The sequence below is a fragment of the Equus asinus genome, chromosome 1 (genome assembly GCF_041296235.1).
Source record: "Equus asinus isolate D_3611 breed Donkey chromosome 1, EquAss-T2T_v2, whole genome shotgun sequence".
Classification (NCBI taxonomy): Eukaryota; Metazoa; Chordata; class Mammalia; order Perissodactyla; family Equidae; genus Equus; species Equus asinus.
Window position 1 is genome coordinate 25,022,947 of NC_091790.1, and position 22,216 is coordinate 25,045,162.

General features: G+C 45.7%; 1 protein-coding gene across 5 annotated transcripts in view; it reads left to right on the forward strand.

The window, feature by feature from the left end:
• The window catches only part of RPS6KA2 (ribosomal protein S6 kinase A2), a 366,717-nt gene that overhangs the window by 256,167 nt on the left and 88,334 nt on the right, over window positions 1-22,216 (forward strand). For all 5 annotated transcript variants that reach the window (XM_070517829.1, XM_070517702.1, XM_070517789.1 and 2 more), the window contains 2 exons: window positions 5,989-6,105; window positions 13,945-14,026. In XM_070517829.1, the coding sequence (XP_070373930.1) occupies window positions 5,989-6,105; window positions 13,945-14,026 (199 nt within the window). The remainder of the gene's footprint in view (window positions 1-5,988; window positions 6,106-13,944; window positions 14,027-22,216) is intronic.

Here is a 22,216-nt window from a genome sequence, read left to right on the forward strand (position 1 = left end):
GTAGGTCAAGTGCTGAAAATTACCAGGGGTTGGAAACAGATCTCGAGAGCCAAGCAGGGCTCCTCCCCCCGAGTCAGGTGTAGTGTATCATGCTCCTGAAATTTCAGACCTCCCACCTCCCATCTCGACATTTCGTCCAACATTTTCCTTTTCCTTCCCCATCCTTTATCCTTCCTGCTTCCCTCACTCCTGTGACTTCATGGAGGATTTATTCTTCTTTGATAAAGCCATCCTCGTTTTGGCTAGATTCCAGCTAGTGCCCCTTGAACCAGCTTGATTTCCACTCTCGTTGGGAGTGATGCCACTGTCCTAAATGGCTCGGCTTATATTTAGCCCTTTAGAGATGGAGAGGAAAGTTTTTATAGAAGTAGTTTCCTGGGAAATTGATTGGACAAATGCAGCTGGTCCTATAATTTTACTTTGCTTTCGCTCACACCAGCGAAAGCAGACACATTTGCTGAGATGCGTAAAGGGCGATTTAAAGAGCAGAGAAGACGCCAGAATTCACCAGCCACTGCTTCTCAAAAACTGCCTGAGGCCCGGTCAGGAGGGAAGTGGGGCTGTGTGGAGGGTGGATCCAGGCTCAGGAGGTAGGGATCTGTTTATGGCTCAGCTCCCTGGGTTCCCTTGAAGAAGCCGCCAGCCTGTCTGAAAGGCGGAGGTTCCTTCTGTTCTTAGAGTCTGTGGTTTATTTGTCCAGCCATTCTCACTTTAAATTCGTAATATGTGCAAAAACCACCCACGCTAGGATCTTTGTAGTACACTGCATGTTTATTGGTGCAGTAAGCTTTACTGGTAACAAGAGACCCCAAACCTAGCAACACTGTAGACTAGGTGTGGTGAGCCCTCGTGCTAAAAACAATTAAAAGTACTGGATAAAATATCTTGTTATTTATTTTTTAAATTTTTTTTGCTGAGGAAGATTCACCCTGAGCTAACATCCGCTGCCAATCTTCCTCTTTTTGTATGTGAGCGGCTGCCACAGCATGGCCACTGACAGATGAGTGGTGTAGGTCTGTGCCTGGGGAACTGGGACTGGCCCTAAAATATCTTTTGAAAAATAGTTAAATGCAGGCTCTGGCCTGGTGGAGCAGTGGTTGAGTTCACGCACTCCACTTCAGCAGCCCAGGCTTGGTTCATGGGTTCAGATCCCAGGCGTGGACCTACATACCACTTTTCAAGCCACGCTGTGGCAGGCATCCCACATATAAAGTAGAAGAAGATGGACATAAATGTTAGCTCAGGACCAGTCTTTCTCAGCAAAAAAAAGAGGAGGATTGGCAGTGGATGTTAGCTCAGGGCTAATCTTCCTCAAAAAAAAAAAAAATAGTTAAAGGCATTCGTAAGTTGAGAAGTTAGTAGGAAATAATCAGAGACCAAAACCTGTGTTAGAGCAAGAACCCAGAGGAAGAAGACAGGTGAAGTTGACTGCCTCCTTGAGGGCAGTCGACAAAGTGAACTGAGGTTGGTGAAGTCATATCCTCACAGGGCAGGGGGACGGGTGACAAATTCTAGCACTTGCCCCATGGAGGCCTCTTACCCACCCCTGCATAAAGCTGAGGCCTCAAGGAGATCCACCTGTCCCTGGCCCCTTCAGATCTCTCGCCCACACACATGTGTGCACACACACAGGACAGTTGTCTGTGATGAGCCTCTGGGACTGGAGTTCTGGGGAACGGTCCGGCTGCAGATCCAGACTTGGGAGTCATCAGTGTTGAGATGCTAACATAAAGCCTGAGGTCCCAAGGAGGGTGATTACACGGGGTAAGAGGCCAGGGACCGAGCCCAGGCATGAGGGGACATTGGGAGGCTGGGAGATGAGGACAGAACCTGCAAGAGACAGAGGAATGGGCAGGTGGGGGGACCGGTAGCACAATGTCCTGGAGTCCAAGTGAGGAACAGGGAGTGATGGCGCGTCCCCAGGGCCAGGAGCACTGAGACTTGACCACTGAATTTAGCAACGTGGAAGCGTCTGATGAGTTGACAAGAGCAGTTTTGGTGAAATGGTGAAAGCCGGACAGTGGTAGGTTCAGGAAAGGAGAGAAGGACTGAAAAGAGTGAGTATGGAAAATCCCTTCAGAGAGTTGTCAGGAAGGGGACATGGTGGTGGCTGGTGATGGGGTAAGGGAGCAAAGAAGTTTTCGTTTTTACCGAGAAGAGCATTGACCGCCTGTTTGTAAGCTGGGAATCATCCAGTAGGAGAGAGAAAGGAGTGGGAGTGTGAACGGGACGCCACCTGAAGCCGTGTTCTGAGCTGGGACCCCGTCCTTCCCAGACATTTCAGACTCAACAGCCCTCATCCAGGGCCCGGAGTCTGCATTTTTAGCACACTCTCAGGTGGTTCTGATGCAGAGGGGCACCATGGCCACGTGGAGAGCCTCCGGAACAGGATGTTGTTCCTGGGCAAACCCATCATGTTTCTGTGTCTAGAAGACCAGCTGGTGGTGCTGTGATGTGAAACGGTGATGTCAGCGTCTTGCTGCCCTGAGCTTCTGCAGGACTGTCAGAGCTCTGAAACCCAGAGTACGGGTTACCTGTCGCTGCTGCACGACCCACATCAGAACTGGACCAGGTTCACTTCGCAGCACTTGTTCCTAGCAAATCAGAGTTTAGGAAATTTCTTTGTTCTTTTCTACATTTTGATAAACCACCTGTTTCATCACTTATTCTATAACCTTCCTGGGAATTGATATATCCTACATGTGAATTGGCGATTTCTAGAATGATCTCTCCCCTTTTTTGGAGATAAAGCTGACACTTGCCCAGTTTTTATTTTCTACGTCTTCATCGGTAATATTTCACAACCTTTACCTTGCGTTTACTTTTTATAAATACTCGCCTTTTACTGATGTCAAGAGCAGAGGATTCAGAACAGAGGGATTCTGTGATGTTAGCTCAGGGATAATCTTCCTAAAAAAAAACAAAACACCCAGATGGAAGCAAGAGGGGAACCTGTCCAGGCAGATCTGCTTCTAAGTGTCTCCAGACAGGACAGTCCTATTTTCTGGGTCATTTCATGATTATTGAGCAACTAGAATTAAAATATTAGCCATGCCTCATTTTGAAATAAATGCCTTTTCTCATTTATGGGGCGGGTCTTTTTATGTAGGACTCTGTGGATTTTAATGCCATTCCCATAAGAAAGAGAAGCTGGTGAGTTGGAGAGACTCACACAGTAGGACACATCACCCTGTCTCTTCGCTGCACCAAAGTTGCACCACAGCAAGAATCCACACGAAACTTGAAATGTTAGGAGAGATTTGTGTCCACACCTTTGATTTGAAATGTTAAGGTGATGACTCAAGAAGGTGAAATACTGACCTGGCAAGGGAGTGGGGTGGACTGGGCAAGAGAAGGCAGCCTGGGATGCTGACTGGATGTTCTTAGAAAGGCGTGAAGCTACCTTCAGCTATTGACATACAGGTGCAGGGACCATGGATGCAGAGCAGATCCTAAGGTTCTAGGGGTGAGATGCTGGATGCTGGACGCTGCGGGCTCCCGCTGTAGGAAAACTGGCCGCCTGCTTGGCAAACCTGTGTGATGATGAGTCCACAGAGGCGGAGAGGGGCCCACTGGTGCCCTGGCAGGTTGATCGGCCTCATTTACCACAGTGGCAGGTGTCTACCCTCTTAACAGAGCTGCTGAAGAATAGGCATGATCTGGAAATCCTCAAGAAATGCACACAGGTGCTGTCAAATGGGCTCAGGGATGAGACCTTCAGATTCAGAGTCCACGCCCCCGTTGTCACCTGCCTCCTTGGCCGTTTCATTGATGCCGCATTCTCTCTCCCACCCTGCATCTTGGGATGCTGTCAAATTTTACTTTCTATTGGGCAGTGTGACCCTGAATGTGTTCATGTTACCAAAATGACGTCACAGAAAAGTGTGATTTGGTGAACTATTACCTTTCTCATAACGTGGGAGTGGCCTTAACACAGCTGCATGATTGAAGTTATTATAGGAATGAATTTGGGATTCTGGGTGACTCACACAGTGCAGTCCTGAAGGTAGAGGATGGTAACCAGCCCATTGCCAGGAAGGTGCTTCATTAACAAGAAAGGGGCATTTTCTTCTTATTTAAGGGACAAATAAGCTTCCATTTCTTGCTTCAATTGCTAAGTCAGTGGCAGAAAAGCATAGCATCTATGTTTCTGTGGGGACTTGGGGAATTTTTTTGAACTTCAGCTTTTGGCCTTGTTTTCTAAGTGGGAAATCAGAGTCTGCCAAATGCGGTTCTGGAAAATGCAGGTGACACAGTGAACCCTGAGGTTCCCATTTTCCTCTTTCTCTCCCTGTTACAAATAGAGATTTCCCTATAAATACTGCACAGTCTCCTGGAGCTGAAAGGGTCCCTCAGTTCCAGAAAGCCTGGTGTAAAGCTGAAATGTCTTCAAATGCGATCTCCGCCCATAACTATGATCTAAATACAAGCCCATTCGTTGGCTTATGCCCCCAGCATCCTTACTTATTTATTCAAGAAGTAATTACAAAGCAATGACATAATTCTTTGTCTTTTAACTGAGCTTATATAAGCCTCATGAACTGACCAAAGAGAATCCATCTTGGCTGTATTCGCTGTTTGTTTTCACAAATAGAGAAACCATTGCTTTTACAAAAATGGCAAATAATTCTTGAAGATGTAAATATTGAAGTGTTTCCTTTAACCATCAGAATAAAAAAGCAAAAGATAACTGCAGAGGCCACTGACGTGCCCAGGGAGGTCTTACAGAGGGTCCGATGTTGGTTCCGTGGAGATAAAATAATAAAATGTATAACTGGGGAAACTGAGTTTTTCATCCATTTTAGCGAGATCCCACTGTAAGGCAAATTATTGCTATTATGATTTCATTCCAAAATATTTGCTCTTCGACTAAAATAGAGAGAGGAAGTGTGTGGCTTTAAAGGAGTCCTTCACTGGAAACTGAACTCTGACACTTTTCTAGCTGTGTAACCTTGGTCAGAATGAAATCTCCGCTTCCTAGGGTTTTTTAAGGAATAAAAGAAATAATGTATGAAAAGTCCTGAGTGCCCGGTACACAATATGCCTGCAGTTACTGGTAGCTATTTTTGGATGAACTTTTTAGCCAGCCCATTCTGATGTTTTCCATTACTCTGCCCAATGCCAAAACTTTAGCAAGGGACCAAGGGTCAGATCGGTGGCTGGAGTGGGAAGGGAATCTCAGAGATGCACAGAGAAAAATGCAAGGAATAGTTGGGCTCTGACGTCAGGAAAAACACCTCCTTTTCAGTTTTTCTATTTCAAATTTCTGGCGTTGGGTGGATAGCCTGCCCCTCTACAACTGAAGTAATGCATCTTTGGGGGCGGGAAGCTCTCTGATGAACATTTGTAGTGATTTCGGCCAACGTTTTCATTTAAAGATCATTGGCTTTTTTACCAACTGGGAAATCTTGCTTCTGGACTGGCAGAAAATTTTATCCAAATGCTTCTTTGGAAATACAATCTCTAGAGTGGCAATGAAACATTCTTTGTGTTAGCTGTGGCAAAAAAAAAAAAAAAAAAAAACACATCAGAAATAGTATAAGAAAAAGAAGGAGGAGGAAAAAAATCCTCATTTCACAAACTACATCCACATATGGAAACTCTCTGACCTTTCTGAGCACGGCAGTGTAGACATTAAAACAGCCATTCTCAGAGGGTCATTTTGTTCCACAGTTTCCATTTTCATCCCTGTCCAGACGCAGCATAGATTTCAGTGACAGTCCCTTTAGATTTCCTTGAGATGCTGGTGCGAACAAATGACAAAAATCCATGGAGAAAAGAAACAAATTTGCCGTTTGCCTGCAAAGGGGGTAATTGGCACAAATAGGCAAGTTAAGTAAAATTAAGTGGCATCACAACTTTTAAACTCCAATCCTAAAAATCTGTAAAATACCCAACTAGTCAGAACTTCCATGTAGGATGAGACTGTGATCAATTCAAAGGAACCTCTTGATTTGTGTTTTTATTGTGTGTTACGCTGTCTTGTAGGAGGAAGGCATTGTGAAGGAAATTGACATCAGCCATCATGTGAAAGAAGGATTTGAAAAGGCCGACCCTTCCCAGTTTGAACTGTTGAAAGTTTTAGGACAAGGATCCTATGGAAAGGTAAGTTAGATCTTGGGTTCCCTCTGGGTGAGTCCCATTGCCCTGTGGCCAGCCTGCATCTCAAGGAGGCAGCCCTTGAGTGTCCGGTGACCGGAGAGAAGGTCAAGATGCCTCCTGAACACAAAGGAAGCTGGCCCTGTGGCTCGTGGAATGAAAATGACAGGCGGTCCTCCCATTGCAGCGTCCTGAGTTGACTGGAATGCATGTCAGAACCGTGACCTCACTTTGCACGGCTAGAACTTCGTTACCGCGGAGCCGTGCAAAGCGAGGACTGTCTGCACCCTTGCAAATACCACCCACGCTTTCCCTCTTCTTACAGCTTCCCTCGGCTCTTAGTTTATCCCCATGGAGAGTAGGCTTGTTGAACGTGAGCCAGTGCATCTCTGGAAGCACATACTCAACAGGTATTTTTGAAAAAGGAAAAAAAAGAAAAGAACAAGAAAGAGTGAAAAGGAGAAAATAAGCCCTTCAGGACTGGTCCCCGTGACTGTCACTCAGGAGTCAGGAAGGCGGGACTTGCAGTCTGGCTCCTCCCCTTCTCCGCCATATCAATTCCACAGTTACTTTGCCTCTCCAAGCCTCAGTTTCCCCATCTGTTGATCTATTTTATTAAATGGGGATAATATAAACTATGTAATTATTCTATGGTTTAAATACGACCTGAATCGCATCTAGCACTTGCCTCAGATGTATCTGTGCGTAGAATTCTTAGTTTTCTTTTTCACCTTCAAGTTACAATAAAAGCTAATTCTCAGGAAATGAGAAACAGTTGGCTCTTCATTTAGGGTCACATCCGTGTACAACAGAACGTCAGTAAATCTTTTCAGTTATGATGGCGCGTGAGTTATTCCAGTGCACTGCTCATTTCTTTACATCCTTGCTGTAACTGTCAGGAAAATACAGACTCTGATAACAGGATTTCCAGAACATAAGGGCCAGAGAGAAACCTTGAAGCCGACCTTTCCTAGAGGGTAAGCAGATGGGTTCTGGCCTTTAGTGTAACTATTTTATATGGGATGTGGACATTCACCACGTCTCTCCATGCCTCACAGGACTCGTGCCAAGACGCACTGTGGCTCCTGTTGATTTCATGTAGGATTAATAGTACGTTAATGATGTTCTGGAAAATCTCTTACAGACCATGAAAATTTGATTGTTTGCAAAATTTATCTTTTGGCGCTCTTATAAGGTAGAATATCTTTTTCTTTTCCTTTTTTCTCTTCCACGTGCTAATATGATAAGGAACATGTGTTTATAATGAGGTATGTACATAAACATCTCAGTTTGAACCATTTGAAATTTCCAGTGTTCAAACTTTTGTGGCCTCTAAAAATGGCTATTTCATACGGTTCCTAAGGTATTTTTAGAAGTAGGGAGATGAAAATTGAGTCTCTCACTGGGTAAATAGCCGTGACTAAAGAGAGAAGCAGGACCTGTTTCTGTGGTAGGGGGATGTCCTGCCGTTAATTAGAAATGTTGGAAAAAGGGAGAGTGGCACGTTCTTTCCCTAAGAATCATGATCTGGAAATAGAGACAAGCAAAGGTGTTTCCCTTTTCTACCTTCAAAGATGCTGCCCTCGTGTTGTTCCTTGAGAACGAATTCAGCCTATGTGAGCACACGGTCTGCTGAGCCCTCTTGGTCTACACTGAAGGCGATCGGGGTGTGCCTCACACACAGGCCCAGGGCGCATTGGCCAGGCATTGGTGGACCCGCTCCCTTATTGAGGGGCTCATTTCTTTGTGGATCCCCCCATCTCAAGGTGTCTGGAAACACCAGAGATGGGAAAATGCTTTCTGAGCTCTATGGAACCAAAGCTCTGAGGCTCCAGTTGTCCATTCAGAGTCTCCACTGAACAAAAGCCACCCTTGGAAACGTCCTCCTCCGAGACCTGAGGGCTTAAAAATAAAAGGAGAAAAGGCTTTTTCAAATTCCATACAAATTTCAAATTTTGAATTTCAATTTTGCTTTGAAAAAACATTCTTTAGGGAGCCGGCCCTGCGGCCGAGTGGTTAAGTTCGCGCACTCCGCTGGGTTTTGCTGGTTCGGATCCTGGGTGCCGACATGGCACCGCTCGTCAGGCCACATTGAGGCAGCGTCCCACATGCCACAACTAGAAGGACCACAGCTAGATATATAACTATGTACTGGGGGAATTTGGGGAGAAAAAGCAGGAAAAAAAAAGATTGGCAACAGTTGTTAGCTCGGGTGCCAATCTTTAAAAATAAACAAAGAACCAAAAACCATTCTTTGGAAAGCAAGTGAAGTAATAGTGTTTGGCAGAATCCGTTTGGAATGATAATCTTCATCACGTTCCATCCTTTTCCTTCCCAGTCCTTCTCACAGCTTCTCATTTATTATTCCATGAGGGATAAAAAAGCAAAGTGCAGAAGGTAAAAAAGGGCAAGAGAATTCAAAGGACAAAGCAGTGGTAACGCCTTCGGATATGTAACCTCCATCAACTGCTTAACTCACCAACTCAAGCACTGCTTGTGTGTTGGCCGGGTCAGCCAGGTCAGAGCCATCGTTGACCTTAGAAGTGAAGTTTGGGGGCTGGCCTGGTGGCTCAAGGGTTAAGTTCGCACATTCCTCTTTGGTGGCCCCAGGTTCACCAGTTGGGATCTCGGGTGTGGACATGGCACCACTTGTCAAGCATGCTGTGGCAGGCGTCCCACATGTAAAGTAGAGGAAAATGGGCATGGATGTTAGCTCAGGGCCAGTCTTCCTCAGCAAAAAGAGGAGGATTGGCAGCAGATGTTAGCTCAGGGCTAATCTTCCTTAAAAAAAAAAAAAAAGAAGTGAAGTTCAGGGCTCCCGGTGGACCAGGGGTGCTGTGTTAACACAACAGGACCCTGGAAAGAAGAGGCATTATTCTGGAAAGCTTAACTCAGAAGTCCCCTGGGAATGGCTCAGAGCCAACATTAGGCACTAGAGAGCCACAAATAGAAATTATATTTGTCCACACAGGGCTGTTTGTTATGAATTTTTTATAAAAGCAAAACTAATGACAAGAAAGGGAAACGCCATATGTTCTAATGCCCCGTTTATTTTCTTCTTCATCTCTTAATAAAAATTGTATGTCCTATGCAGGAGTAATCTTCATTTTGCTGTCTATAAGGGAAAGACAGGCAAAGCTACATGTTTTCCTCCTGCAGGAAGCTCCTGTTAAACAGCTTTCCACCTCCTGTCTCTGCTCCGAAGAGTAAAGAGCTGGTGTCAATCTGGACTCCAGCACCCCAGGGGTCATATTCACCTGTCACTGGGTTTTTCATTCTTTCATGCATTCAGTGACTGCTGATGCTGGAGATGCAGAAATGAATGAAATGCAGTCTCTGCCACTTAGACCTTTGAGCTAGTGCCTGCTTCTGATCCCAAACTGGTCCCTGACCTTTACCAGTCTTCTCCGCGTCCACCACTCTCTGCTTGTTCAGCCATAGGACAGTTCCTCACACAGAAGCAACACTAAACCCCAGAGGAATGAGTCACTGGAGGAGCATCTCTTACAGGGACAGCTGAGGCTGGGAGCCTCAGGGTTACCCCCTGTACTGGACCACACTAACGGTGACATGCACTGTCATCTCCAAGGTCAGTCCTGCAAAGCAGTGGGAGCCTAGAAACCAGTGTGCGGGAGCAATTTGCTGGAAGTAATAGAGACAATCTCTGGTCATTGGTAATTTGTTCAAACCATCATGATTTCAGTGCTATCCAGAGAGCATGGGGGAGCAGTCGTACAAAGGACAAGAGACACACAGCCTTACCCTCACACCGAAAGGCGATCTGAACGTTGAATTGAGAAAGCAATGAAACACTTTGGAAAATCTGGCAAAGTGCTTTCAAGCGTTGAAATGAGTGATCCAGACCCGATGTTCCCGGGAGTTTAGAAGAAGGAGAGGTCGGGGAGCTGCCCCCCCCCAAAAAAAGCGATGTGCCTTGGCCCTCTCCCCATCTGCTCGCATGCTCCTGTGCTCCCTTATCTGGATAATCAACAGGGGTCAGTATGGAAACATTCTTAAAAACGTTCTGGAGAATGGTCCATACATTATGATTCCACATTCTGAGAAGGGATCAAACCCAAATCAAAAAATGTCCTTGCCTTCCTGTGACTTAATTGGTGGCATTGTAAGAATGTGTCTTTAAGTGTCTTTCTTTGGGGGAACATTATTACCCCAAGGTCCCCATAGGGTGCACAGCCGCCATCCACTTGTCTCGTGTGTTAGAGGCCGTTGCAGACCGATGGCGATGTTCCAGATCTGAGAGAGAGCTGAAAATTCTGCTAAGAGAAGCGGGTAGTGGTTTTCCTGAGGACAGTGACGCATGAAGATTTGGGGCAATTTAGAATGCCATAGCATCGATCTCCACGTGCGTTCTCCCGTCACGTCTTTGCAGCGTCGCGGGCTGAGCTGCTGAAGAAGCAGTTCCAAAAATGAAACGAGGGCGCATAGAAAAAGCCAACTAGATTAAGTATCAAAGATTCAGTGACTGTATCTGCTGAAATTGTCAGAGTCGTTTGGGAACTTATTTCACTGCATCCAAATGTATTCCTAAATTGCGTAAGGATGACGGAAGAGGAGCAGAGAGAAATGCTAGATGCAGCCGTCCAGGCGTGCCGTCCCTGTGGCTGGTAGAGCAAGTCTCTTCACTCATCGTTCAATTCACTTTTGAAATTGATTTTTGCCGTATGTTGTTGTTTTGCAAGATGTTCCGTATCTCTTGTTGGACACTCTGCTTCTTAACACTGTCCTTCCTGCTCCACTACTTATGATAACTTGCAGGACATGACGCATGGTAGGAGCTTGACAGGTATTGACAGAATGGAATTTTGTCCTGTTCTTTTCGAAAGGAAGAGTAGAACTCTTTTTTAAAAACACATAAGTGTAAACAGCCATGACTGTCAATCATCTCGCGTTTAAAGCTGGAAACACAATAGAGAAAAAAAGTTTTACATGCAACTATCTATGTGAAATTTGACATCATTTAAACTACATCTTAGCTGATGGCTGTGTGAACTCGGCTTCCAGTGTAGACGTAGGTGGACTAGGGTTTCCCTTCTCCTTGAGTTCCTGTACGTGCCCTCATCTGTATTCGTACATGCGTGCACTTGGATCCTCCTTGTATTGTTGGGGAAGGTCTGCAGGGGGAAAAGGTAGAGAACGGAATGAAAAAGGAGACAGAAAAGATGGTTCTGGATGTTCCAAAGGCTGGACCTTCCAAACACAAATCCTTCCTATTCTTTTCTTGCTTTTCTTCAGCATTCCCCATGAAAGGGGAGTTTATCATTGTTGCTAGTTCTCTGATTATAAGAACGCCTCATCTGGGGGCTAATAAGTCGGTTTCACTGTGATAGAATGGGGAGATGAGTCTGCCCCCCAACCCAAGCCCTCTGTGGGTTTCAGCAATGATCCACGGCAGCTTCTCCACTTGGTGACTCAGGGACCCAGGCTGCTTTGCCTGTGCAGCCCCGCACATCTGTCCTCATCGCCACATCAGGGAAAGCGGCAGCTGGAATGTTCTGTGCCAGCTCTTCAGTTCTCTGGCCCAGAGGGTCACGCTCACCCCCTCACCTAATGCAAGATGACTGGCCAGCAGCCACAAACACAACCATCCCTCACCCCCATCCCTTTCAAGGAGCAGCTTCCATTCCCATGTGCTGAGACACTGGTGCTCTGACCCGCGTCCCCGCAGTAGGGCCCCCAGCCTCTCCCACCTGCTCACTGGGCTGTGCTCATCACCCGGACTCCTGGCTGCTCCCCTCCTCCCACCTGCCTGCACCGGCCCAGGAGGGACAGGGCCGGCCACACCTCCCTGCTGACCCCAGTTCCCCACAACACTACCAATCAGGTTGACATCAGGTGCCACGGAAGGGCTGGAGAAATGAGAGGACTTGCAGCATCATTTTCTGTGTGCACAGCCTGTGACGTCCCATAATTCAAAGAAGGGCTCAAAAGTCAAACGCGAACGTTTCTCTCTGTATCCTACTTCTGACCACTGCTGTCACAGCTCTACCTGCCTGTCGGGAAGCTCATTCCCAGCAGGATATTCCCCAGACAAAGCCCTCAGTTTTCAGCAACTCCCGGGGCTGCAGGAGGCCTGTTGGCGACAGAAGGGCTTGTGCCCCACATCCTGTGCCTGGTGAGGGAGAGGCCCAGACTCTCTCCCCAGGAGTCTGCGCCACAGGCTTATTTATCCAGACGACGAGCAAAAACCCGTGGACACACGCGTACACACAGACACACCACGCATCTCCCAAAGATAAATACTAATTCTCAGCAACAGTGTAGTCCAAAACCCAAGAGAGAAAGGGGAAACCTATTTCTAATTGCACAGGATTTTCTGGGACCCTCACCCCTGGAGGCAGTGTCTGTCCTAGGAGCCCTGCCGCCCTGTCCTCCTTTGCCCCTACTGGTGTCTGGGCAGAGGGGAGGGTGTTTCCGTTGACGCAGGATATTCCCGTCTCAGGAGGGAACTGTGATTTGAGTGGTGACAGCGATCAGGAAGGAGCAGCGGGAGCAGTTCCAGGTCAGGAGGCAGCTGGATGTCTCCAGGGCACGCACTGCAGCCGTGAACTGATATGGTGCCCCCGTTAGCCCCCGTCCATGTGCTGGGAGTCCATGTCTTCCAGGTCCGCCTTCCCTGTGTCTCCAGAACAGACACTGCGGTCTCTGTGTGGAAGGCAGGTTCAGTTTGCACCAGCGGACACTGTTCTTGGAGCTGCTGCCCTCGGTCACTTTCTTCCCATCCTCTCTCTCTCTCTCTTTGTCGTCTACGGTGGGAAGCTGAGAGTGCAGAAATCCACCTGCTGTATCTCTCTCTGCACAAGTGGAACTGAAGCCTCTTCCACTCATTGCACACTTAGTCTTAGTTGGCGTGGCTCCCAGGGCTGGAATCCCCGGGTGTGTCTATACTGGCAGGTCTTCCTGGCTTTAGAGGCTCGGTGAGGAGGCGTTCTGGGAAGAAGTGAGTCATCATCACTCAGGCAGCACCTCTGTCTCCCGGACACAACTCCATCTGCGCGTGTGGTCTCCAACAGGCCAGCTGATTTTTGCATCTACTGGGAAATATTGTTAGGGAAAGCAAATAACTATATTTTTTTCATTTTCATGGAAGTTTTATATATATATATATATATATATATATAAAGGATATCCCAGGTTTGTTTTTGGGGTTTTGGGGCTTTTTTACTAATTTTGTTTAAAAGTCATTAATATGATTTTAAGCTCGGCCCCTCTCGATTATCTTTTCTTTTTGGTTTTCCTCCATGATATGCCTCAGAAAGTGTTTAGAAAGTGTCAAGTGTCCACATGAGTATATTTAACAGCCATTTGGAAACTAACTCTATCTTTAAGCTGAAGCTACTTGAAGCTAAAGTTTGGGTGAGGAAAGCTCAAAATAAGCAAAACTCTTTTATCTTGGGAATCGGAGTCAGTTCTGTGTGATCGGCAGTAATTCTCACAGTGGGGACTTCACGTTAAACCAAATGACCTCCCGTAAAGCTTGTGAATATTGTCTGTTTTTCTAAACAACTGGTCTTTTTTTGAAAAAGGAAGGTGGTGTTCTTCCTGATATAAAATGTTGAATAGAAAGATAATGGTACCAAAAACAGATAATTCTTCTCGCAAACACGTCCTGATGTTCATCAGAGAGCCGTAGTAAATTACATGAAACTAATGAAACTAACCCGTCAGCCTAAGTGTCGGAGAAAATTGTAAATGTAACATTTCCCTACAGCGTATTTGTTTGATTGGAACTTTCTAGACTTCCTGGCGTATCTCCTTGTCAAATCAAATAAGGAAAATGAGTTTGAAGTTTTATCAACTTCAGATGTTGTGTGTTCTCTTTCGAAGGTGTTCCTGGTGAGGAAGGTAAAGGGATCCGACGCTGGACAGCTGTATGCAATGAAGGTTCTTAAGAAAGCGACCTTAAAAGGTGAGAATTTCCCAGAGGGGCTGGCTGCGTTTGAGACCTGCAACTGTGGCTTATGCTCTGCTCGTTATTGGAGGAAATACCCATGCTATTGAGTGTTGTGTGATTTGTGAGGGTGTCTCTACAGGAGAATATCAGGCACATACCCTCTATTTGATAATAAACAGTATAAACATTTCCCTGAATATTTAACATACCCTGCTCAGTTCCACAGTCTTCAGACGGAAGAGCCATATTGCGTAAGTACCATCCTTCCACACATGCTCTGCGCTGAGCATTGAAAAGGAGAGCAACAAGCAGGCTGGACGGCCGTCTGTGGACAACAAGTCAGCTTAAATATCGTCCATCAGACTGGATTGCTCAGTTTTAAACAAAATGTGATGCACGGCTGCATTCTTTCCCTTTTGTCCCGGTGACTGGGTTTCAGAAACACAGGCCAATAGCGCATCCCCACTCCTCTGTGCTCGTACCCTCTGGTAAAGTATATACACTAAACACATGGTCAAAATAAAGCTGTTACGTAAAATCTGTATTCCAAGCTCATGGTCATTTGGCCAACAGTACATACGAACTGAGCGCCCACTACATCTGTTCTGATCACTTCCTCTTCACCCATTGGTGAGGAAGGGATCCCACGCCCTAAATAGTGTGAGATGGCCGAACCCGTGATACGTGGCACTGGGCAGGTAAGACGATGGAGCTCGTTAGTCACATATACCAATCATCCCCTGGGGAGGAGGGCACGTGCACCACACTGGGCCATGTGGGGCTGCACTCAGGAGCAGAGTGAACAAGCAGAGGCTGTGGGAGGCAGGCTTTGTAGTACCAAGAAGATGGGGTGGTCCCTGGTTCCGCAGACGATGCAGTGGGCTTATTTGAATAATCTGAGGGCTGACAGGGAACTGAAGCCTGTTAGGTTGAGGACGAGGTGGGCTGTAGCTGGTCCAGCTTATGGGGAACCAGCAGGGTCAGGTGCCTTTCCTGCCAGGTGGGGGGCACACCTGTAAAGGGCAGGGGAACTCATGGTTCCTTCCGAGATGTCAAGGCAACATGTGAAGTTTTAGGTCTTGTAACACAGTATCCTCAGCAAGTGTTGGGGGGGACAGTGCAAAGAATATGTCATTCTCGGTGCTCAAGTCACTTGCCGTCTAGCTGGGGAAATAAGATATATATTTTTTGAACCACATGTAATCAACAATGTAGGGCAATGAATGAATAGACCAAAGATGTGCAGACGTAAACATCTTAGATAGACGAAGAAAAAAAAAGAGGTCCTCCAAATGAGGTCATTCAAGAAGGACTGAGAAGGTGAGTGAGACTCAAGTCTGAAAGGATGGAGGAGTAAGAGACAGGAGTCGGGTTGACATTGTCAGCACAGCCAACAGTAACCGCTTTGGCCAGGCTGGAGCCGGTACCAGATTCACCTCTGTGTGTGTTTGGGGAAAGTTGTTAAAAATCGATTCCCAGGCTTCTCTCCTGATCTGGTGAATCATGATCTCTTAGGGGTAGAGCCTAGAATTTGACGTTTTTCCGAGTTGTCCCGGTAATTCTTACGTTCACCAAAGTTTCAGGTTCTCTGATCTGGGCCTTCTGCTTTATTAGCAGACGCCTGAGTTTTTAACTCAGTGTTATCAATAGCAGCATAATTTAAGCCATGCTTTTTATAATGAACCTTTTTATTGTAGCCGTGATAACATTTCTAAACCTGTTTGTCTGTCAGACTTGGCCAAATATTCCAAGATTCCCATAATAATGTAATTTTAAAGAACTGTTCTTTAAAAATATATAGGAGACAAAGTGACGTATGGGAAAACGTACAGGAAACAAAGCAGATTTTGACTCTCTATCCCCAACTTTTAGCAAAATAATCTCTTAACAGTAGTTCCGTGGAAATAGAAAATTAAATTAGACATTTGTTAGTTCAGGGTCATCTGAATGTCTGAAAAATGAACAGCTGCTCTGGCACCTGCTCAAAAGGTTAAACACCAAGTCACCATATGACCCAGCTATCCTGCCCCTAGGGACGTGACCAAGAGAAATGAAAACACACGTCTGCACGAAAACTTGTATGTGGGTGTTCACAGCAGCACTGGCCACTTCACAACAGCCAGAGAGGGGAAAAAACCCAAATGTCCATCAACTGATGGATAAATAAAGTGTGGTGTAGCTATACAATGTTCCACTGTTTGGCAATAAAAGAAACGAAATACTGATAGATGCTACAATGTAGATGATCCTTGAAAACATTAAGCCAGTCACGAAGTTCCCCATTGTATGATTCCATTTATGGAATGTCCAGAACAGGCAAATCCATAGAGACAGAAAGTAGATTAGTAGTAGCCTGGGGCCAGGAGGTTAGGGAGAAAGGGAATGACGGTTAATGCGTATGAGGTTTCCTTTTATAGTGATGGAAAATGCTTTAAAATTGAGTGTGACGATGGTTACGTAACTCTGCGAATATTCTAAAAAACCGTTGAATTGTGCCCTTTGAGTGAATTGAATGGTATACAAATTATCTCTCCGTCAAGCTATTATTTTTAAAAATGAACAGCTGCTAAATAACATGGCTATTTGCTTAAACCCACTCTTTCATCCTCAAAGCATTGAAATTTACTCTCAAACACAGAGCAGGCAGCTTCCTGTGGTTGAAGAGAAAAACAGGTAGAAATGGGAAGCTGTGATGGTTCAATCTTATAATCAGATCGTGCCCGGTGATCGCAGACCATCTGACTTTCCATCTGAAGATTCTGTATTAACCTCATCAGCGTGTGTGCGGTGACCTTAAACGGTTCCTTTACTCCTTGAGTCACAACTGTTCCTTCTTTCCCCTCAAAAATGACCTCACCCTCTCCTGGGCCTGAAAGGAGAAGAAGGAAAAAGTAGGACTGAAATTGGAAGCACTAGGAGAGACCCTATGGCTGCCCAGCCTGCTCTGGAGGGATGGAAGAAAATCCGGGCGCTGGAGAGTTGTTGTTTGTTTAACCTGTTGCTAAGCCTGCGCTCCGTCAGCATTGACCTTGACCTCTCAGCTCACGTGCAAAGCTCTCCCTCTCTGTGCCTTCACACTCCGTGGGCACATGAGCCTCCACGTTTGTTTCTTGTTCAATCCAGTGCCCGTGAGAAAGTGTTCCTGCTACAATGTTACACAGACTGGGCAGAATATTTATATATATGAAACTGTGTATACAGAGCCATCATACTGTTGTTAAATACACGAGTTTCTCCATTGGCACAGGTAGAGGCATATATATGAACACACATTCAATATATGTCCTGCTAGTCGGAAATATGCCAAAATGAAAACGGTTCAAAGCTTATTGGTAGCTTTTATTTTCTTCTCTATACTCTATATTAAAGTTTTCAACAAAAATCAAACATAGTTGACTTTTTATCATGTCAAGTTATTTGTGAACTATTCCAGAAGAATATGCTTGACTATGTAAACTCCTTTTTACATTGTGAGAATGAGCCATGGAAGCATACAAGAATAGAAAATTTTCCCATTGCCCTATGCTCCTTGTAAACCAGCTTTAAAACCAAACATTGTTTTACATCATAGACTTTTTAAGTTTTCCATAACGGTCCATCACGAAAGAATATTGTTTTCCAAAAGTGCAGTTGGAGTTCATTTTTTTAAGAGAAAATTAAAAATCTTTACGAAACAGTCCTCTCCGCGAGGTGGCTCTTGGAGGCATCATAGGAGGACCGAGTATGTACAGAAAGGAGGCCAGGTCTCTATGTACATCACTGACCAGACTTCCCCTCGGAAAGGATGCCTGCCCTCTCTAAACCTTCATTTCTCCTCACTCGCGAAAGAAGAGGGTTGGTTCAAAGGATTGTTTCAAGTTGCTTTAGCTCCAACGCCTCTGCATTCCATCAGCCTGAGTTACTCAAATATTCCATAACTCATTCTCCATCTTAGACCATCACCAGTTTGCAAACGAGTTAGTAATCCTGAAGGATGTGGAAGGAAGAGGAGTGCACTGTGACAACGGCGGTGACAATCGCCACTCCCAGACAATGGAACCTGGAGTTACAGCCAGCCACTCAAAGGAAAATGCAAGGAGTTTGAATAGTGAAATTATTTTGAAAAGGGAAAATGAACAGGGGGGCGGAGGGCTTGTGGGAATAATTGTAAAACTCCAGATTGTTTCTCAAAAACACGGATGCCTGTCATGTATGCAGAAGTGAGAATTGTTGTCAGTGGGATTCCAAATACTTGACATAAAAGATAATAGTTTCTGACAGCTCTATTTTATCGTTAAATAAGTTAGGAGTTGTCAGGCGCCTGCCCCCTCCTTTCTTTAAGGAGGTGGCACATCATTTCTAAGGGAAATGTCAACTGCTCCAGCAGCTGAAGGTGCGAGAAGCTGGCAGGCGAGTGCTCACTCCCCCCGGCTCCCGGCCCCCTCATCTCAGCGCATCCTCCCCGCCTCGCGTGGATGGTGTTGCTGTTCTCCTAGCTGTTTAACAACCCTTTGAAAATGTTCAACTTCTCTAATTGACAAAGTTTCTGCATTGGTGACTCAACATTGAGTTATTAGAAGTAAGAATTCTAGGTAATGTATTCCAAAGAGAATGAATTCCAAAGGGGGATGTCCCGCTTTGAGTTGTAAGGAAGTTTGGTTTAAAAGACTGCGAACGTATTCCCAAGCATGAGACCAGAGAGGAAGCATTGCCATTCCCTATGTGGTGAGTTGGCAAGTGGGCACTGTCACCCACGTGGATGACAAGGGTTCCCAATCTTGGCTGCAAGCTGGAAACGGCTTCGGGACTTTCACAAAATGCTGACGCTCGGGGGCCACTCCCCGGGTTCTACATTAGTTGGTGTGGGTGTGGGCTCGACGTGAGAATTTGGAAACCCCCCTCTTGTGCGCTGCCAATGAGAGGACACCCCCATGCAGTGGTTCGGAGCACAAACTCTGGACCCTGGGGCCTCATCCAGTTTAAACTCTACTGGCTGTGTCACATTGGGGAACCTCTACTGCACTCCTTTTCCTTCTACTTAGAATGGAACGATGTCAATAATAGTACCTACCCTACAGTGTTGTTGATGTGAGGATTAAGTTTCTTATTGCATGTAGAGTACTGCCGGCTCAGCAAAGGCTCGGTAAGTGTCACCTGTGTTCATGTTTGCTCCTTTTCTCCATGAAAATTGGCCTTGGAGTTGTTAGGACTTTTCTTGTCTGGGTTTTGTTTAGGTCCAATTGAGTGGGGGAGTGAGAAGGAAGGTTGAACGTTAATTACCATCTGGTTAGAAAGAATGATGCCTTAGTTCAGCCCTATCCCCTCCAGCTACGCCCTGAAGAGCCTACGATTGCGTCAGTTACTAAGGATGACAGCAAGACCTATAGGAGATCCTGAGCAAACAGATTTTTTTTTTCTTTATTGAGTTATTGATAGGTTACAATCTTCTGAAATTTCAGTTGTACATTAATGCTGAGCAAACAGATTTCTTGATGGACACAGGCACCGTCATAGAGACCACAGACACCTACCCACAGGGGGGTCCCTGTGTACAATTCTCTTGTTTCCATGGACCAGCCTCCACAACGCAGAGAGAGCTCCCGCTATGAATATTTTTTGCAATGATAATTTTCTCGTAGGACTTCACCTGTGTTTTCATGCCTGATTAATTTTTCAACCATTTTCCCTGTAAATCAACTTTCTAAGCCCAAAGGGGAGACACACTCCCTGCTTTGAAGGAAATCAGTTATATCCTGTTGATTCTAAAGGAAAAAAAGGTACTCTGGCATAATCTCTTTTGTTTAGCAAGTTAAGTAACTAATAGGCACTTATGGTCATTTCGCATATGTTTCTTGTCAGCGGTGGGTGGGTTACTGTGGTGGCCTGGCCCGCGAGGAAGGAGGCAAACGGACCAGAACAACGCATTCTGAGCTTGTGGGATTCAGTCGGAGCCCCGTTTCTGTTAATCCTCATCCTTTCTTTAAAAGCAGAGCTCTGATGACATCACTGGGAATGTCAACAGATGCGCTGGGGGATGCAGAAGTGTCTGTGGTGACGAGGATGGAAATGCATGGATTACATTCACATTGATTACAACATCTTGAAATAGTCCCCAGTTGGAGTTAGCCCGGTTGCTTTCAAACCTCAGGATGTTATTTTCAGCACCATTTTATTTATTTCCTTTTCTCTTACGCTGAGATGCTTCGTTTAAAAACACTGACTTACTCAGAAACTCAGCTTCCATCAGTGCCTTAGTTTGAACAGATCTTGTTTCTACCCTAATGGATTTATGTCATTTGATTTACCTTTGGATGACTGCAGATTCCTGGGGGCGGCGGGGGAGAGGGGAAGGAAGGTGCATTCCAAGCACACGTTTTAAGCGCTCCTATTGGTATTATTATTAACCTTACTTTACAAGTGGGGAAACTGAGGCACAAAGAAGCGAAGCCATGCACTCAGAGTCACATGACTTGGAGGTGGGGGAGTCAGAATCCCGTGCTCTTCCCATGATAACAGGCACCTGGGACCCAACCCCTCCCTGCCACACCAGGGTGTCATTTCCTCATCAGAAAGCCACATCCTGGCTAATCATACTTAGGATATTTACGTACTTAGAGGATATTTACTATTCAGGGGATTTATTTTCCAAACAGATGGTCAAGACGAAAAGTAAAATGGAAATGACTCCCCTTAACATCTTTGACTTCTCTTTCTCCCGCCCTCTGGGAGATGCCTGTACTGTAGGTAAACATCATCCTCATGTAAGAGGCACTCCAGTTCATTATTATACGCCACCTGTGTGCCCTGGGGTCCTTTATATGTTTGTTTCTACCGGAATTGCATTTCTTGAATTGTATGTAGGTAAAAAGCAGGAAATCCATTTTTTTTTTCACTACTTGTCATCTTTAATGGCTGTGCAGTATAAATACAGAGGAGAAATGGGCTGAAGATTTATCCAAGGAAAGATTCTCTGGTCAAGAAGTTAGTTACATAACCACATCAGTCTTGTTTTAAATAATTTAGTACAGAGAAATAGACAAATCTTGGGGAGTAATGCCTGATATGGTCATCAACGTGGTTAACATTTTTTGTTATTTATGGTTTTCTCCCTTTCTTTTTTCTCTGGAGTTGTGGACAATACAAAGTTCTGGCCACCCCATGTTTAGCAATACAACTTCTCACAGGAGGCCCCTTTTTGCTCTGAATTAGACCTTCGGAGGCTAACAGATGTCAGGTGAAGGTGGATTTTTATTTTGCATCTGGGAGACTTCTCAGGATGTAATTTCCGACCTGGTAGGTTCTTGTGGGCAAAGGAAGGAAGTGGTTAGCAGTGGTCACTCAGCCAGGCAGAGCCTGCGTTCGTCACCCGCCTGGTGTACGGACTCCACTTCTAAGTCTCAGGCCCACACTTTGTGTATCTGCTCAGTCTTCTGAATCCTTACAGCTGTGCTGCCTCGAGCACCAAGATGTCCTATGTCATCGCCGAGCTTGCCTGTGACCGGAGCAGTCCACAGAGCGCTGTGTGCAGCTGCCCACAGCAGTGTGTGCAGAAGCCTGTCCCCTGTCGTCCCTAAGGGCTGCACGGCTGCACATCCAGCATCCCTTCCCACGACCCCATACTTTCCTAGGTCTACTTACTAGCTGCTCACTTCTCATCTTCACAGTGACTCAGAGTTGCATTTATTCTTATCTTACCCTTAATTTTTCTGGAAATACCATCTCTATGTAATATTATGTAATGTAATGTAATACGGTATATAATGTAATATAAAGGTAATGTATCCTGATGGAAGTAATTTAAAAATCAGACAAATTCAGGCAATGGTGTCCAACTCTAAGGAGAGGGTTTCGGGCCCACCCTCGTTACTGATGGAGCCTTCCTAGGTAAATCCATCCTCCAGAATAAGTTCATTGTTCTTGCCAGGGATTCTTGTGAAGCTGGCAGTTGCCAAGTCTTCCGAGATCGATTTCATGAGCATTTCCCCGCCTGGCTTTATAAGATGTGTTGGCCCTTTTACAGGGAGTTTTGGTGGCTCACATGGTGGGGGGGATGCAGCTGCTCAGAGGCAGCCGCGAGGTTTACAGCTGCTCAGCCCCAGTGTGCGGATCACCACCTGGCTGGCAAAATGGAGCCTGCTTGCATTTTGGTTTCTCCCTTGCCAGGAGATCTCAAAGGGCTATGGATATTGAGATATTTTGTTAGGACTGAAAAGAACATCAACCAAC